Raw genomic sequence first — 19,608 nt, forward strand, 5'->3', positions numbered from 1 at the left:
CTGCCTATTCGTAAAACAAACCAAAAATAGAGTAGGTGTCCGTACTATATAGAGTACTGTACTCGGTCCAAATATTTAGTTCGCACTATATGGACTTGGGGGGGAACAAGTGCTATCGAGGCTTCCCTCTTAAACTTCTATTATTAAAAACTTACTTCCCAAGTTTTAAAATCAACAGAAAAAGCAGTGATTTCATTTAAACCAAGACAATATTTTGTTTAATTTCTGCCTATTCGTAAAACAAACCAAAAATAGAGTAGGTGTCCGTACTATATAGAGTACTGTACTCGGTCCAAATATTTAGTTCGCACTATATGGACTTGGGGGGGAACAAGTGCTATCGAGGCTTCCCAATGGAGCTAGTTCGCCCAATTCGTATGTTTCGCCGTCACTATAAGTAAAACGAGAATAGAAAGAAATAAAACACGATAGTTTGATAAAAGATTTGACTCAATTGCCTTGTGTTTATTATAGTAAACAATATTAGCTTTCGAATTATTACAACGATATGTAACAAAGGCTTACGATAAAGCGCGTGTGTTGTTGCGATGCTTGCTATTCAAGCCGATGTTTCTTCTTTTTTGTTTTGTTATTATGTTATTTGTTTATGTTGTTGACATCTGCATGGATGCTTGAAGAGGGCGGTTGTCAAATCAATATTCGTTGAAATCTCACATATTATTACAGGGGTTTAATAAATGGGCATGAGGTGATTTCAACGAATACACCTTTGCAATTCATAGGTCCAATTTAAAGTCGTAGAATCAATTCTTACTTAAACAATGGGTCTATTTCGCTGCCTTTGCATGTCACAAACTAATGCGCAAAGATATAATACCCATTGCCACAGTGTGGTGTAGGGTATAATAAAGTAATAATATCAAAAATAAACCTGTATCCTACTGTCTTTTAGGCATACACGTATTTTACAGGAACAGAACCTACTCCCTTATCGAAAAAGCAAACTCGTGAATAGTTTCTTAATACACAAAGGCCACATGAAAACTGTTTCTTCAGTTCTCTTTTGAACTTTCACATCCACCTACACTCAGAAACTTGCATGCGAAAATGTTGATTGTTTTCTTACATTTTCATTATTTCTATAATTTTTTATTAGATATCAAAAATTAAATTAAAATTCTTCAAAATAATACGGATTTTAACGAAAACAAGTAAAAAAGTGTCAGTCGGTTTGCCGACAGATATATACCCTCAGCCAATTGAAACTTTCATCTACCGACAGATTGAATGTATTTAGCGTCTCTTCAGAATTTTGTGGCCCTTTTTCAACATTTGAACTTGCCGACGAATATGTGGATTAGGAATTAACACAAATGTTGAACTTTTGTGGGGGAGGTTCCCTTAGGGAGAACCGATATGGGAGGTACCCAAAGGAGTGGACAAATATAGTCCATATTCGAACCTGATATAGTGTAGATATATTAGATATAGGGTAGATATATTAGGATGTGCAGAGTATGGATTACATCAGTCACTCCCTTCAAGAGTTATCATGCGCATATTTTTTGCGAAGATTTTTGAATTTTTGTGAGGGAAGTACCTGAAGGTGTGGACCGACATGGTTTATCTTCGAACTTAAACTATGTTTAGACAATTGGCAGATCCGTTCGAGATTTATCTTGCGCTCCAACCACTACACGCGGTGTCATAGGGGTTTTTTGCACCTTTCAGGCTATTTTCTCAGGAAGTATGGACTTGCCCCTTATGAAACTTGTACCGTCGTATGGGGGACAGCGAATACAAGTTGTTACAACAAAAATCAAAGCGATTCGAGATTAGGTCCTAAACTGAACTTTTCCGAAATTTTGTGTGGGAGGTACCCGAAGGAGTGGACCGATTGAGTCCATATGTAAACTTCGTCTAAGACTGGTAGAACTTTCACAATGTACAAAATTTTGGCCAAATCGGTAACTCCCTTCAAGAGTTATCGTGCGCACAAATTTTCCGAACATTTTCGAACTTTTGTGGGGGAGGTACCGGAAGGAGTGGACCGATATAACCCATCTTCGAACTTAAACTAAGTTTAGGCAAAATGTTACGAAAGCCTAATTTTGAATCGAATCGGTTGCTCCGTTCGAGAGTTATTGTGCGCACCAGCCAGACGGACGGACATGGCTAAATCAACTCCAAATTGTCTGAAACACATTTCGTCCAAACATACTTGGGGTCTAAAACCATTATTTCGATGAGGCACAGTTTGCCCGTATGAAAGTGTATATACCCTAGTTAGCATAAATGCTGAGGGTATAAATACATAATAATAAATAAATACAATGGAATTACTTAAATAAAGTATTGTTATGTATGTACAGTGACACAGAAAAGTATACATACACCCTACAAAAATGCAGTTTTGGCTAAATCGTTGGGTTTTTTACAGCAACAACTGCACTGTGTGGCTCCTTGGTGACAAAATAACCATAATTGCACAAATTTATTTTAATCTAATACGTATATTTAATACAATTTAACAAATTCAATTTTCACAACACAGAAATGCACGTTTTCCCTCAGATTTCTCAGGAAGTGAATAGATCCCGCGGAATTCTTGGTGCAAAGGCCTTGAATTGCCTTGTAATATTGTCGGATGCAATCCTTGGGCATCAATTGACGCAGAAATGTACAATTATACGAAACGTTTCGCGCCTATAGTAACGGTAATGATCATAATACGAAAACGACGTTGTTCACAGTACAAATTTCATGGTTTTTTGGTAGTGCTTATATTTTGTTGCTTTAGAAGCTTTGGGAACAGGTTTGTAACAAAATATGTCACATTTCTGATTTAATTAATGCCCAAGGATTGTATCAGACCATATTACAAGGCAATTTAATGCATTTTGTATGTAATTTGCGCCAGGAATTCCGCGGAATATATTAACTTCCTGAGAAATTTGAGGGAAAGCGTGCATTTATCGACGTTTAGGAAGGTATATTATGCACAAAAACAACTTCAAAGCTTTCTAGGGTCTCAAGATTTGCCATCTGATACGAATTCTGTGCTTTTTATAAAGTACAAACCAAAAAATTAAGCAAGGGTCGGCTTTAACGAGGGATATAAGAAATTTGACCCTAAATAACGGCATTTGACCCCCAAAAAATATGTTCTTTTCTCTAAAATATATCTCAGACACCCAGATACATTCGCCAAAACTAAAAAATGTATAAATTTTGTTACTAATTACATACATTTTACGATAATACTCGTATTTCCTTGGGGTGTATGTATACTTTTCTGTGTTGTGAAAATTGAATTTGTTAAATTGTATTATTTAGCCAAAACTGCATTTTTGTAGGGTGTATGTATACTTTTCTGTGTCACTGTATATGTACGGTGACCCACCGTACTCTAGTATAGAGTACAGTACTCTATATAGTACGGACACCTACTCTATTTTTGGTTTGTTTTACGAATAGGCAGAAATTAAACAAAGTATTGTCTTGGTTTAAATGAAATCACTGCTTTTTCTGTTGTTAAAACTTGGGAAGTAAGTTTTTAATAATAGAAGTTTAAGAGGTTTTAGCCACTTATTGAGCACAAATAACCCATTTTTCATTAATTTTTTACAATAAATCTACCAAGCTTTTTAGATTTTTTCATCTGAAAGGTGACGCACATGTATGCCTACGAAACACTGTTTTTTACTGAAGCAGTTGGCTTTATCCATACGGTGACCAACCGTACTCTATTATAGAGTACAGTACTCTATTTGGGGTGAGTAGAGGGGTAATGAGAGTTCCAAATTCAAAAGCGCCTTTTTTGTCTATTCGGCCCACTGTGCAGGCAATGTATGTGCGTGTGTGTGTGTGTGAGAGAGAGTGTGTGTGTGAGAGAGAGTGTGTGTGTGTGAGAGAGAGTGTGTTTATGTGTGTGAGAGACAGAGCAAGATGGAGAGAGATCGCTAGATCGAGAGAGTATTTGGAGAGCGGAGCTTAAATGTAAACATAGCTTAAATATATACAAAATATTATTAAAAAGATGCAATTTTTATCTTAACAGACCTATTGTGCGAGAGAGTTGTATTTAAACAAATGTATGAATTAGAGAACATATGAGAGAACTACAATTAGAGAGAGAGAGTATACTAATAAAAGGTTATACATTTACCCATTTACATGTATGTATCTGCAGATAGTTAGGATAAAGACCAGCCAAAATATGCAATTTTTGTCGATTTGAACCACTGTGCGAGTCAGTTGGAATTAAACAAATGATTGAGTGGGGTATATCTAGAGAACCACATTTAACCAGTATATGTGTGGGAGGGAGCCAGGCCTTGATTTCGGGAGAGAAACACATTTATCCTGTATATATGTGGGAGGGAGCCAGACCGGGAAGTTGAGAGAGAACCACATTTGATCGCTAATGTAAACAAAATACCTTTCAATATATGTCTGTCTGTAAGCATGCCTAATCATGCACATAATCAAAGAGGATTTTTCCGTCCGTCCGCCAATCTGTCCATGAGCATGTCCAATCATGTTCATAACTTAACATCTATATGCCCAATTAATTTCACAATATTGTGAAATTATTGATAGTGGTCAGTTGACAAATTTCGTATTAAAAGCAAATAATCTTAAATAAGATTCAATGTATAGCCAATTAATTTCACAAGTTTGTAAAATTATTGATGATGGTCAGGTTCGTTCGTCTTTTGAATTTCATAACTCCGCTATGAGTTGAGATGAATGTCAGAGTTTCTCATATTGCAACAAATACCCAAGAGTAAACATTAAGTGACCATGTCTAGATTCCTGCAAATTCTCTCCATGTTAGCGGACTGGTGATCGATACATTGACCAAAAATTTGATTTTTTGTCAACGAGCATTCAGGTAATTTGTTTACATTTAATATAAACAAATCGTTAATATTCATTTCTGTAAGAATATTTCTTTGTTCATGAAATTCTTGCCCTTTGTGGTTATTACACAGCTTGAGTATGATCTGCATGTTGAACATCAAATGATTGGTGAGGGGGTTCAATTGTGAGGTGGTGGTATGACTGAGGAGGAACTTGATGCTGGAATACAATCAATACATTAATTCATTATATATTGACACCATCAGAACTTAACACGTCACAGATAATTAACGGAGCTTAAATGTAACTGCACAGTGGGTCAAATCAAACATTTTTGCGTTAATGTAATCAAAAATACATGTCGACGTATATGTAAGCGTTTAGGTATGGGAATTTCATTACTTAATTTTCAATGGTCGCCATTTGTTAGTTTATATCGGTGGTGCTCAAAATATTTTGTGCATTAGTCTCTCTGAGCGAGTCTATCCTTTGCTATACCACGACAGATGAGAATAAAGTGAACATATTTTGTTGTTGCAATCACGTTAACGTATATGGGTGATCTTGGCTGGTTCATATACACACATTTTCTCTCTATATATATATTAGGTTAGTTAAAGAGTCAAAGTGCGATACATTGTCCAAAATTTAATTTTTGTCAACCTTAATGTAGCCAATTTGTCTACATTGCGTTAAATGTAAACACATCTGAAAAAATTGGATTTTTGTCAACGAGAACGTAGACAATTTGGTTACATTTAATCAAATGTTAACAAAACTGGTGGTATTTAGGATTTAGGAGAAATAAACTACATATAACTTCAGCAATAAATGGCTTGCAACACATGGAAAATTTTCTAACAGATGAGGTAGACTTGACAAAGGTCAATAATATGTCCGTAGATTTAGTAAATTGTGCATTAAAATTTTTAATTTAGCATATTGAATAGAAAGGTTTCTTAAGGTATATTTATCCAGCAACTGGTGGATATTGTGGTATATCAGATGTTATGGAAGCTGGAATTATGGTTTACTACAAAAATACCACAACTGCAAACACCGACGTACGCAGGGGGGCCAAACTTCCAATAAATCTGAATTACTTCTTCATGTCATATCATTCCACTATCAAATGCGAATTCCTTAATGAATATATTCCAAGTTTATGTCATATTCGAACTATATAGAGCTCTCGAGGCTTAAAACTCATCCTGTAACAACAAAAATAACGAGTTCAGTTTTGTGGGAATGCACACTGGTCCCAAACTGCGACAAAAATCGATATCAGCAAATCTCTGCGACAATTTAGCAAGTTTTCTCTAAACATATTATATTTTAGTATTCCAGCACTGTTTTTGTAATTTATAACACTATTTAAAAAAACAATACAGATACAAAACAATATCTTCAAGATACCTGAAAACGAGAGGTATCGTAATATGAGAGCTATACCGAAACCTGGACCTAAGACCACAATGTTTGGCGCAGAAGGTTTTTGACCATTGGGAACCCCAAATACCAAAGTACAGCCAATTAGGGCCGAAAGTGTAGATAAAAGCTTCAAAATACCTAAAATCGGGTGGTACCGCTACATGGGGGCTATAGGAAAAACTGGACCCATATTGATGATGTTTTGGCTAAAGTATTTTTTTACTTATTTTTAGCATATACTGAAAAAATTAGATTGATCCGACGATTATAAATATTTTTGTCGCACCTTCCCATACAAGTGGGACCACTGTGGAATGGAAGTATATGAAAAAATTTCTATTGGATACAATGTATGAAGGGTCGGTCCTTCGTGGACTACATCTTGAAAGCAAATTAGAAATTTGTTTTACTGCCATCGCCAAAATTTTGTTATTCTATTTTAGACAAATTTGCTGCTAAACAGTATGAGAAAATATTGAAGACAAATGAATTTTTGTGCGTGACTTGTTTTTTTCCTTATCATCACCGACGTTTAATTGTAGCCTCAGACTTTAAGGTTACGAGATTATATACACTAGAATACGATGCAAATAGGTCTCATCAAAATAATGATTTTAGACTCCACATAAATATGTTTGGAGATGATGGAAGTACTTACCACCGTCCATACATCTGTATCTCTGTTTGTCTGGCAGGTTGGAACTCATGATAACTGTCTAACGGATCAACCGATTTGGTCCAAGTTATGGATCTCGTAATGTTTTGTCCCAATTAAATTTAAGTCATATCGGTACCTCCGCCATAAAAATTCAACAATTTTCAATAAAATGGTCGAAGGGACTAACCGATTCGGTCTAAAATCGAACCTAATATGGACTATCTCGGTCCACTCGCAAAATTACTTCCAAAAGTACATCATGTTCCAAGAGAATATGCTTGGACAACATCTTCAGGTCACTCATACAAGTCTAACATAACTGCAGTTTAAAGACTGTTCGAGGATCCTTTGGACATTTTGTAGTCTTGTTTACAGCGATATCCTATTTTTCGTGGACAAGTTCATGCTTCCTGACAAAGCTCTCAATGCTACGGTGACCAACTAAAATAGCTTATGGGCGCGGTAACTATCGAGAGGAGTGTCTCTCAAAATAAGATCCATTTCTAAAATGAATTAGCTTATTATTAACGAATAATTAAGTGGGGTTCAATAAGGATCGATTGTTATTTGTCAAAACTATATAGAACTAAGTCCATCAAAGTGTTTGTCATCGAGTCCAAAAACTTCTAATCGTACAATTAAGAAAAAAATATAATGCTTCTTTTTTAACATTATATTAAAAGTAAAAAAATAATCCTGAATCATAATACGGTTACACTATAGTTTAATGCCGGGTTAAACTACTTCGAGAGGATTTATTTGACGTTTGCGTAATGGAATTGACATTTGAAATCCAAACCCACTTGGTTAATCCGGTTAAGTGTAACCGGGGTATCAGACTCTATCTCTTCCGGTAAATAACACTATGCAGCATTTTTAAGGTAATCTTGTGCAAACAATTTGAAGTGAGGAAAGTACAGACCCAAAGTACAAAAGCCCGCCCTAGTTGCGTTTTGTTGAGTCAGATCTAGCTTGGATTTTATGGCCCCCGCTAAACATTGTTAATTATCGACTTTTTAAAGCAACACGGGGATATGTCCCTGAAACCAATGCAAATATTCTTCTGACCTCTAACGCAAATTTGTAGATAAGGGTCAGAATAAAATACTTGGACAAATATTGAACTGGAAAAAACTACAATTATTACCTCAAATTTTATAATATTTCTAAAAATTATATAATTTGTATAGATTTCGCACCAAATCTCCAAAACTGTTAATGTTTTCATTTGGAAACATAGCAACTACAACGGCAGCCGATATTCTTAAAAATTAGGCTAAGATCCTAAATATTATGAATTCTTTCTATTGAATTTATATACTTTGTACCAATATTTCATATAAAATTGGAAAAATCGAACATGTAGAATGGAATATGTGCCAAAATTTTCCTGTCCATCGGACAAAAATTTACGGAGATATTAGCTTTCAAAGGGAAACATTTATTGTGTTCTGTATGTAGCATAGAATCTAAAACCGTCTTTTCCTCGAAGTGGCACTTTTGAAAGCGGTGTCCACTGTAGCTCGAAAACGGATGCTCCGGTCTTTATATGTTTTTTAGGACTATTATACACATAAACCATGTGCTTAACCGAGAGAGTCTTTAAAAAACTGCTGACGGAGTCCGTTATTTTAAACCGAAATTTTGATTTTAACTGTTCAAAATTTTCAAAAATTGATTTTTTTAATTCCGTTTCGATAATGGACGCGATTATTAGGTTCGTAATGATCCCACAAAAATATATGCTGATCGGTTAATTCTTTTTCGAACTACAGTGGGTACCGCAAACTGCTTTAGTAAAAACCGTAAGGTTTATCTTCATGTTCCCAAAAAACCAATTTCCACCCCACATAAATAGCATTTTGTTTTGTCTGATTTACCCTTATAAAAATACAACGGCTAATTTTGAAATATAATCTATAATCCATGATAAAAGGTGGTTTTAGTTTCGGAATTTCCAAGAAATCGCTGATAGTAATATTCTCCATTTCAGCGCATTGCAAGGGGATCACCGATGTTAACAGGGTTGAGGGGCTTTGACGCAGAGTTTCATGACAAAAAGACTGGACAAATGATTAAGCTTGATGTCTGCGCCTAACAAAGATATTGAGTGATCTTCTGTTTAACAGCATGTTTAATCCTGGTCATAATTAAACATGCCATCTGTCCAAATAATTGCTTGACATTAAAATTTTCGTATTAAAACAATTTTTAATATGTCTCAAAACATGGAATAAGAAATAAGGTAGATCAAATTCGAAAAAATCTATAGTATCCTATCTTCCTGAATTCATAGGTAAAGGTTATGTTCAGGTTGGGTTGGGGTCGTGTTAGGTTGGGTTCGTGTTAGGTTGGGTTCGGGTTAGGTTGGGTTCGGGTTAGGTTGGGTTAGTGTTATTTTGGGTTCGGGTTAGGTTGCATTCAGGTTGGGTTCGTGTTAGGTTGGGTTCGGGTTAGGTTGAGTTCGGGTTAGGTTGGGTTCGGGTTTATGATCATGTCGGATTAGGTCAAGGGATACACTATTTATATTGTAACTATATCCCACATTTTACAGTATATCCCTAACAATGGAAGAAGAAATGTTGAAACGACTGGTTCAATCCCGCAATGTTTTGGAAAGAAAATTTCAAAACATTAAAAGGGGAGAGCAAGCACGAACAACACAATTGGAAACACTTTCAAACCAATAACAGATGAATTAAACAAATTAGTTAAAACAACAAGTGAAAATGCATCCAAATACATGATACCCAAGACAAAAAATATGCCCGAGTATGGGAAACCACCGTTTTCTAGTATCAAGAGATATAAGGAAGATGTTAAAGAAGAAACCACTCCGCGTGATTATGAGTACGAACAAGATGAATCAAGCAACGAAGAGGAAGGAGAAGAATCTTTTTATTCTGATCATGATGATTATGATTATGAAAATAATCTTTCTCAATTGGAAAATATGAATAACCTGGACACTGTATACGGTCCACATAAAGATAATAATGGGGAATGGAAATTTGGAGATAAACCTTTAAAAATAAATAATGAAAAAATTGTCGTAGGAAACCAGAATTTGGCACTCACACCAGGCTTATTTGAACTCCTCTTTCATCAAAAACCTAAAAACTACGATGCATCAGATTTGGAGATATATAAAAACATTTTACTGGTTTAAAATGCACATAAAGTAAACTACAACCATAATAACTCATATAATAAAGATAATCGATGCTACTCATACTGGTAGAGGACTAAGGAGAGTAAATCTTGAAATATGAATATTGGAACGATCCCAATGTTCTTGTAGAACGATTAAAGCTGTTGGTGGAATCAAATCAAAGTGGAAAATATGACCATACAAATGAGATCGTTTCTATAATTGAAGAACTACGGAGGCAGATATTATATATTAATCATGCAGTACTCTATGACATGTATGCCAAGTTTCAACAATCTAATTATATGAAGGAGCCGCAACCACTTCTCACATATTCAAGCTTTAAAGACAGCCCAATTGCTGTTATTGACATTAGTAATCAAAACGAAGCTGTGAAGAATGGACCTATCGATTTAAAAATTCAATTTGAAACCAATTCACCAATTCCTCAGCATATTGCTTAATTCATCCATGATCGTCTGGTGGAGAATGTTCCATTGACTGGAATCGTTCGAAAAATAGTATAAGTTCTTTGTGTACTTACCTTAATATCATGTAAACTCAATAATGAAATAAAACACATTGTTTTATAATTTCAAATAGTATTGTTTTGTTATTTCTAAAAACGTTATAATTTTTAATTTTTTTAATTTTTAATTTTTATATAAGGATTGTACAATTCATAGTGCCTCAGCGCCATTTGGCATTATTGAGGCTAGTTGGCAATGTTTACAATTAATATGCTCCTTACAATAAATGAAATTAATTACAATTCAATTCCAAATTAAAATAAATAAATAATGAAAAAATTATATACATTTATTATGATATATCAGAAGCTCATCAACATGTTGCAATAAGTACTGCTTTAGTGTTCTCTTAAATACAGAAAATACATCAATGTCCTTAATATGTTGAGGCAAGATATTATATTCTTTTGGACCAGTGCACGATGGGGCCAATGACAGGTTTTCGAGGCAACAAATCACTGGGGCAAGCTAGACCTTCCAAATTTTGTACAGATGTTTATAATGGGCTTAGAAACTAATATGCCAAATTTGGTTCATATCGGTTCATATATACATATAGCTCCCGTATATATATTCACCCGATTTCAAGCAATTGATGAACCAAACACGCAAATTCTGTCCAATTTTTATGCGATTTGGAAAATACCACAGAATTAGGACTACAAATAAGTTTGCCAAGTTATATTGAAATCGGTTCAGATTTTAATATTGCTCCCATATATATTTTCGCTCGATTTTAGGTACTTGGGCACCAATCCCGCTATGTATGTCCAATCTTGATGAAATTTGAAATGTGTGACGGATTTTGGTCTAGAAACATTTTTGGCAAATCATATTGAAATCGGTTCAGAATTGGATATAGCTCCCATATATATGTTCACCCGATTTCAGGCAAATGATTGAACAAGCATGCAAATTCCATCAAATTACAATAAAATGTGGAAAATGTTACGGAATTCGGACTACAAATAAGTTTGTCAAGTTATATTGAAATCGGTTCAGATATAGAAATAGCTCCCTTATATACATATGTTAAAATTTCATGGTTTTGTCTGTGGTCTGTTATAAGTTAATAAAAAGGTTTCCAAATTTAGTAAAAATCGGCTAAGATTCCGCCACAAAAGCCAAGTTTGCCTGCGATATCTTTGAAATTATATATTAGTATATATATATTATTATATACGTCTATTAAATTTTTCCGAAATCCAATTGATAAAATTAATGGGTTTCCGATTATTCTCCAACCAAAACATAAAAAGTCCATATTTTTAAGTATTACGACATCTGAAATCAGATTTTTATGAAAAGGCGCAGATAGGCGCAGCTAATTTTTTCACAAAATGATAGTACACATTAATACCTTTCACCACATATATATAATATCCTAGATCTACCTAGATCTCAAAAGTTATACTCCAGAGAACACATGGATAACAAAGCAAAATACTCCAAAAAAGACATAACATCTTAACTCAAAAATACATTTACCACACATAACATTTTTATTATTTGTTAACACTATCTTAATTTACATACCCATTGAAGAGCTTTCCATGTTTAAAAAATATAAAAATGTTGAAATGTTCTTTTTGGCGCCTAAAATGCTTTCACTACTTATTTATAATGAATGTCCGAAAATTATGCATAAGAAAATATGTCACCATTGCCAGATCAGTATGTCGCAATGTGATGTTACCAGATTGATTGATTTTTTATTTTTAGTTATTCAGAGTGTTGGCAATCGAAATCCGTTACTATTTTTTTCAAATTGTTCACTTCAAAAATTGACTTTTTGCCTCGAAAACCTGCTATTGGCCCCATCGTGCAGTGTATTGAATTCGTTGCTTTGACGTTTCTGATTGACAAAGGGCAATCTGCAAATTGTTTCTATAGCGGGTATTAAAAGCATGATGTCCGCAGGAAAATATGATTGTGTGATGCCCAATATTGTGTATACATTTAAACATGTATATCAATATTTGATATTTATAAATTCCATGTAGTGGTAATATGGTAGGGAACCATGTCCTAAACAAATCTACAGTAGAATGAGAAATGTGCAAGTTTGCTACAACCTTCAAGGCTCGATTTTGCATACGCTGAAGAGATTTAAATTCGGTTGATTTTTTATAACCAAAAATTATGATTAAATAATTCAATTGACTCTGAATTAATGCTTGATAAATTAGCAATTTTGTTGTACTATCAAATTTGTTTTTGAATTTATATAATATGCCAATAGCTGGAGCAATTTTTGATTTTAGTACTTTAATATGGCGGTCCCATGATAATTTCCCATCTAAATGCAGTCCCAAATATTTAACGTGCGTAACTTCATTAATTTCATTTTGACCAACATATATTTTGAACTCATTGCTGAACCCAAAATGAGGTTTAAACCTTAAGAGTTGTGTTTTTTGGTGTTAAGATATAACCGATTCAGTCTTATGTATTCTAATATTAATGACGAATCTCTTTCTAAATATGGTTTTAACACCGTTTCATGGGAATAAGGATATAAAACGCAAATATCATCTGCATAAATGAACATTTTTCCATGTAGGTTAAGGTTCTTTAAATAATTGAGATAAATCGAAACTAAAAGAGTTCCTAAAACGCTCCCCTGTGGAACACCATATATAACACTACGCACACAGCTTTTCATCTCACCAACCTCTACATACTGCCTGCGATCGCTTAAATAATTTTTCAAAAGCAATACCGCTTTTCCTGTTACACCATCAAACATGAGCTTTTCCAAAAGAATTTCATGATCAACCAGATCAAACGCTTTAGACAAATCATAAAATATACCGGCTACAGCTTTATACCCATCATCTATACGTTTACAAATGTAATTTATAACATTAACAGAGGCTTCCTCCGTGCCACAACCTTTACGGAATCCATATTGGAACTTATTTAATAAGTCTTTTTCTGAAAAATACTTAAAAAATTGGGAATGTAAAACTCTTTCAAAAATGTTGTCAATAATCGGAAGTATTGAGATGGGACGGAATTGGTCCACATTGACTGATTTCGTTTCCTTTGGGATTGGTATGATTCTATGCAATTTCAAGATATCAGGATAAGTAGTAGTATCAATCATATCATTAAAAATATTGGTGAGAATTGGTGCAATGAAGCTTTTAGCTCTTAAAAACACTTAAGGATAAAGTTTGTCGTGACCACAGCTTTTTCTTGGTGAAAGAGTACTTATTATACTTTCAACTTCCTCACATGTAGTATAAGTAAGCCGAAATGTATGATTGCTTCTAACCATGGTTCTTAAATCGTTAATATTATCACCTGAATTATTTTGTATTTGCAGTTTTAGACAATTCACTGACTCTATAAAATGTGTATTAAGCAAATCAGCTTTAATGCTATCGGTTTGAATCAAATCTCCATTTGAACTTTGAATATTTATTTGTTTTGAGAAAGTTCTACCAAGTGTTTCGTTCAGAAATCCCCATGACTTTTTTGGATTATTTTTTATGTCGTTCAAAGTGTTAGTATAAAAACTATTCCTTGATTCATTAAGGGCTATTTTTATAACTTTGCTGATTCTTTTAAGTTTCATCTCAATACTGGCATTATTTCTTTTTCTTCTCATACTTAAAAGTTTTTCTTTATATAACATTAAATTTTGCAAATTTCCATTTATCCACGGAGTAATATTCTGTTTTGCATTTATCTTCCGTCGCTTTTGTACTGAACAAGAATCAACAATGTCGCCTAAGTACTTTATCAAATTCTCCGTATCTATTGACGGGTCGCCAGTATGTGACAAATTATCAATTGAGTTTCTAATATGATTTTCCAACTTCTCATAATCACACACAAGAGTACATCTCAAATCAACTTCTTTACTGCGTACATTCAATTCCATTCTAAAATGTAAGACATTGTGATCTGAAAGATCAGATTCTATAGAATCAATATACTTGGGCTTATAAATGTTACTATAAATGTGATCTATATTAGTATTGCTGGAAGGGCGAGTGATAAGATCATGACAATTTTTAAAATCAAAGTTCATCAACAAATTAAGCAACTCTGATGAAAAGTTTGATGATAAAATATCTACATTGGCATCACCAACCAAAATACATGGATATCTACCATAGCGACAAAAAATGTTTTCTAAAAATTCTGCATAAACACTATCTTTACATTTGGGTGCTTTACAGAACGAAACAAAAATTAGCGTTTTTCCCTCAATAATTATGTTATTAATCTTTAAGACAATCACACCAATGAAATGTCGACTTGCGATTTCTTGTACAGAAAATTCAAAATTTTCCGAAATATATATAGAAGTGCCTCCATAACCGTCAACTCTACAACAATGCACTGATTTATACCCTGGTATATTAAAAATTTGAACTAAATCTTGCCTAAACCAAGTCTCCTGTACAGCTACCAAGCCAGGTAATTTGGGAAACTTAGCAACAATCTCTTTAAACTTATTGAATTTAAACATTGAAGATATGCTTCTGACATTTACAGACATAACTTGCAAATTATTTCTATAAATATTGTTAGAATTTTGTTTGAATGAATCAAAAGATGTATAATATTGATTAATCATGATAAATTTTATTGGGTAATATTAAAAAAAAGTATTTTGAAACAATCATTAAGACGAAAGATAGGCATTATCAGAATCACAGTCTCCAACTTGTATAACCTGCTTTGGTTTCTTCCTTGTCTGCGATGATGCCTTGACCAAAAGTTCATCCACATCATCAAAAGATTTGATCAGTCTAGGTTTAGATAACTCACTCATTTTAGAAAAGACTTTACCATTTACGGCATACACATACCTATATCCAACGGTCTTAAGTGTTTTCGCATAATTAAATAATTCCATACTTTCTCTGCTTAGATAATCATTAATGTATATTCCTTTAGTACATTCTTTCTCTCTCAACTTTCCTTTAATTGACATTAACTTAAATTTGGATTTTGCAGAGTTAAATTTAACGACTAATGTTTTTCTATTCGAATTAGCGTTTTTTGGTTTAAGAAAGTAAGCTCATTTTTTTTCCTCAGTTATCTCAACTCCAAATTCCTTTGACATATTAACTAAAACATCCACAGCTGATTGGTTATCTTCTGCTGTTACGTCAGTAAAAACACAATCATTCTTTACTCTCTGATCGTTAAGAAATTTTACAGATTCCTTCACTTGGGAGAGTTCTTTCTTTATTTTCTCTTTCCAAAACATCCAACTTTTTGTTGTTTTCACCCACGCATCTCAAAACATCGTCGAATTTAGCAGACATAAAACATACAGATTCGTGTAAGCTAGTAAGTTGATCTAGTTTCTTTAGTTGTTGTTTGATCATTACAAGTTCATTTTCAATAGCATTGTTGTTTATCATTGTTTTGTCTGTTCCACTGCATTCGCACTCGTTACAAAAATTATTTTCATTAGGATGTTTGCATAGTTCGTCAAACTGACGTTTGTTCAATGAGGTGCACTTCAAATGGTAGATGTTGTTGCACTTGTCGCACTCTATGTTATCATCAGTTTCTTTTATTTCCAATTTACATTTAAAACAAATGACTACTCATTTTTTACACAGCGTCTTGTTGCCATCCTTGATAAAATTCTGTATCTTTGAACTTACAGATACAAATATTTCAAGATATGATGTAAATATGAAAACGTTTAAATGTTAAAAATTCTCGAAAAAGTTTACAAATTGCGGAGCAAACTAAAAATAAATGTATGTATTTAGTAATAGTACATAGTTAATTAGTAAAAATAATGGTGTTTATGTGTAAAGTTAGTAATGTTAATAATAATATATTGTTATTTGCTAAAATATTGTTAAAAAAAGATTAATACAAACACCATGTGCAACTTCTAAAAAGTAATATGAAAATAATGCTGAAATTTTAATGATAATATGTTGAAATACTAGCAGTAAGACAATTAATATTCACATTTTAATTTTTGTTTATAGAGACATATGTATATGAACTTACTTACTTACTTAGTTGGCCCATTACAGAACATTTGTTCTATAGACCGAACTAAGAAAAGATCTCCATTCCCCTCTATTTTTCGCTTGACTTTTTGGAATACCGCGCCTTTTCATTTCTTCATCCACTTGTATGCTCCATCGAAGCTTAGGCCTGCCGATTCTGCGTGCACCGCCATGTGGAATGTATTCATACGCCTTCTTAGCGGGTTCATCATCGCTCATTCTCATGATATGGCCTAGCCAACGCAATCGTTGCATCTCGATACGTTTGACTATATTCATGTCTTTGTATAGCTGATAGAGCTCGTGGTTCATACGACGTCGATATTCACCGTCAACGCAAATCGGCCCGTAGATCTTTCGAAGAATTTTCCTCTCAAACACACCAAGCACTGCCTTATCTGCATACATTAGCACGGGTAGTATCAGCGTTTTGTATAGTGTTATTTTTGTTTGACGAGATGTGGCTTTGTTTTTAAATTGCTTACTTAAACCATAGTAGCATCTGTTGGGCAATACAATTCATCTTCTTATTTCACAACTGATGTTGTTTGTTGTGTTTATGGCAGTGCCGAGGTAGACGAAGTCTTTAACTACCTCAAAATTGTAGGTACCAACTTCCACAGTTGGTCCGAGCTCAATGGACGCATTGCGCGTAGACACCATCAATTTGGTCTTTTCGCCGTTTACCGCCAGACCCACTTTCACAGACTCTGCTTCGACCTTCATAAAGGTATCAGTTACTTCCTTTACTGATCGTCCCATGATGTCTATGTCATCAGCATAAGCAAGTAACATGTGGCTATTGGTGTAAACTGTGCCATTTCTTTTGACATTTGCATCTCGTATTACCTTTTCCAGCAAAATGTTGAATAGGTCACACGAAAGGCTGTCTCCTTGTCTAAAACCTCTTTTGGTACAAAATTCTTCGGAGAGGTTCTTTCCAATTTTAAGTGAGGACCTAGTATCAGTTAAAGTCATCTTACAAAGTCGGATGAGCTTTGCGGGGATACCAAATTCAGACATTGCATGGAAACCTTTGATCGGAGGGGACTGTCGAATGCTGCTTTGTAATCGACAAAAAGGTGATATGTGTCGATCTGCATCTCTTGGGTCTTCTCTAGGATTTGCCGCAGGGTAAATATCAGGTCAATGGTGGACTAAAGCCACATTGGTATGGTCCAATTATTTCGTTGACCATTGGCTTTAGTCGTTCGCACAATATCCCTGACACTATCTTATAGGCAATAGGGAGAAGACTTAAGCCCCTATAGTTGGAGCATACAGTCTTATCTCCTTTCTTGTGGACGGGAGATAGGATGCTCAGGTTCCAATCGTCGGGTACGCGTTCTTCCCGCCAGATGGTGCTAACTAGCTGATGCATACACCTTATCAGCGCGTCGCCTCCGGTTTTAAACAACTCGGCTGGTAAGCCATCGGATCCGGCTGCTTTATTATTCTTCATCCGGTTGATTGCTGTTTTTACCTCATCTTGGCCGGGCGGTATACATTCTATACCATCTTCGGGGATGGGATCTGCGGTATCATCGTCTTCGCTACTATTGGATACCAGCAGATTGGAGAAATGTTCCTTCCATATCCTGAGCACGCTATCTGTATCTGTTACCAGATTACCTTGCAGGTCTCTACAGGAGGATGTGCCTGTACCAAAGCCATCTGTTTGGTGTTTCACTCTTTGGTAGAACTTTCGGACTTCATTCTGGCTCCTGTACATCTCGATTTTTTCACACTCCCGCTTTTCCATTTCTCTCTTTTTCTTGCGGAAAAGACGTTTCTCTTCTCTCCTTTTCTCCCGATATCTCTCGTGCGCTACGCGTTGCTACTGATTGTAAAGTAGCTCTGTATGCCGCATTTTTCTCTTCGGTAGCAGCACGACACTCCTGGTCATACCATGAATTCCTTTGTGGAGGTCTCTGGAATCCAAGTATGGATTTTGCGGCTGTTTGCATGGAGTGGGCAATATTTTGCCATTGTGTTGTTATGTTATCGGGACAAGGAGTGCTCGCGTTAAGCAATTGGGCTAGTTGAGTGGAATATGCTGTGGCTATCTGTTGTGTTTGCAGCCTATCGATGCCCAACTTCCGCGTTGTGTCTGTTCGTGCTTTATTTGCAACGTTTAGACGGGTACTTACCTTTGCTGCAACAAGGTAGTGGTCCGAATTAATGTTCGCGCTTCGGAACGATCGTACATCCAACACGCTGGATGAATGTCTTCCATCTATCACAACATGATCAATTTGATTACTTGTTCTTTGATCTGGAGACAGCCAGGTGCCCTTATGAATATCGAGATGATTAAATCTGGTACTGCTAACTACCATGTTTTTTGCAGCTGCAAAGTCTATCATCCTCATACCATTGTAAGATTTTCACTGTGGAGACTGAATTTCCCGACTGTTGGGCCAAAGATATTCTCCTTTCCAATTTTGGCATTAAAATCGCCTAGAATGATTTTAATGTCATGGGCAGGGCAACGGTCATATGTTTCTTCTAAGCGCTCGTAAAATATATCTTTGGTCTGTTCGTCCTTTTCTTCAGTGGGAGCATGAGCGCAAATAAAGCTGATGTTGAAGAATTTAGCTTTTATTCGAATTGCAGCAAATCTTTCATTCACTGGGGTGAAGCTGGATACCAGATGTTTTAGTCTCCGACTAACTACGAATCCGCAACCAAACTCATGCTTTACGTCATGGCAGCTATAATACAGTGCGTCCCCTTTAGGTGTTGCTGTGACGCCTTTCCCAATCCATCGTATTTCCTGTATGGCAGTAATATCGGCCTTGTACTTTTCAAGTACGTCTGCCAATGCGAAGACTGCACCTTCTCTATAAAGAGTGCGAACATTCCAGGTGCAGATTCGCAGATCATGGTCCTTAAAACGTTTGCGGGGTTCGTCAACTTTAGAGGGGTTTGTTTTTCTTTTCTTTCGTTTTTTCATAGTAGGCTGTTTTTTCTAGGGGAGGGTTACTAACCCGACGCCAAAACCCAAGT

The 19,608-nt window shown here is 35.0% G+C and overlaps 1 protein-coding gene across 3 annotated transcripts in view; it reads left to right on the top strand.

Annotated features, from left to right (window-relative positions):
* The first annotated feature begins 16,236 nt into the window (after positions 1 to 16,236).
* Ir31a (Ionotropic receptor 31a) overlaps positions 16,237 to 19,608 on the top strand; it is a 128,295-nt gene continuing 124,923 nt past the window's right edge. For all 3 annotated transcript variants that reach the window (XM_073968685.1, XM_073968684.1, XM_073968686.1), the window contains exon 1: positions 16,237 to 16,335. In XM_073968685.1, the coding sequence (XP_073824786.1) occupies positions 16,282 to 16,335 (54 nt within the window). In that variant the 5' untranslated portion in view covers positions 16,237 to 16,281. The remainder of the gene's footprint in view (positions 16,336 to 19,608) is intronic.

This window comes from Musca autumnalis, unplaced genomic scaffold, assembly GCF_047663935.1.
Source record: "Musca autumnalis isolate F117 unplaced genomic scaffold, ASM4766393v1 scaffold_2, whole genome shotgun sequence".
Classification (NCBI taxonomy): domain Eukaryota; kingdom Metazoa; phylum Arthropoda; class Insecta; order Diptera; family Muscidae; genus Musca; species Musca autumnalis.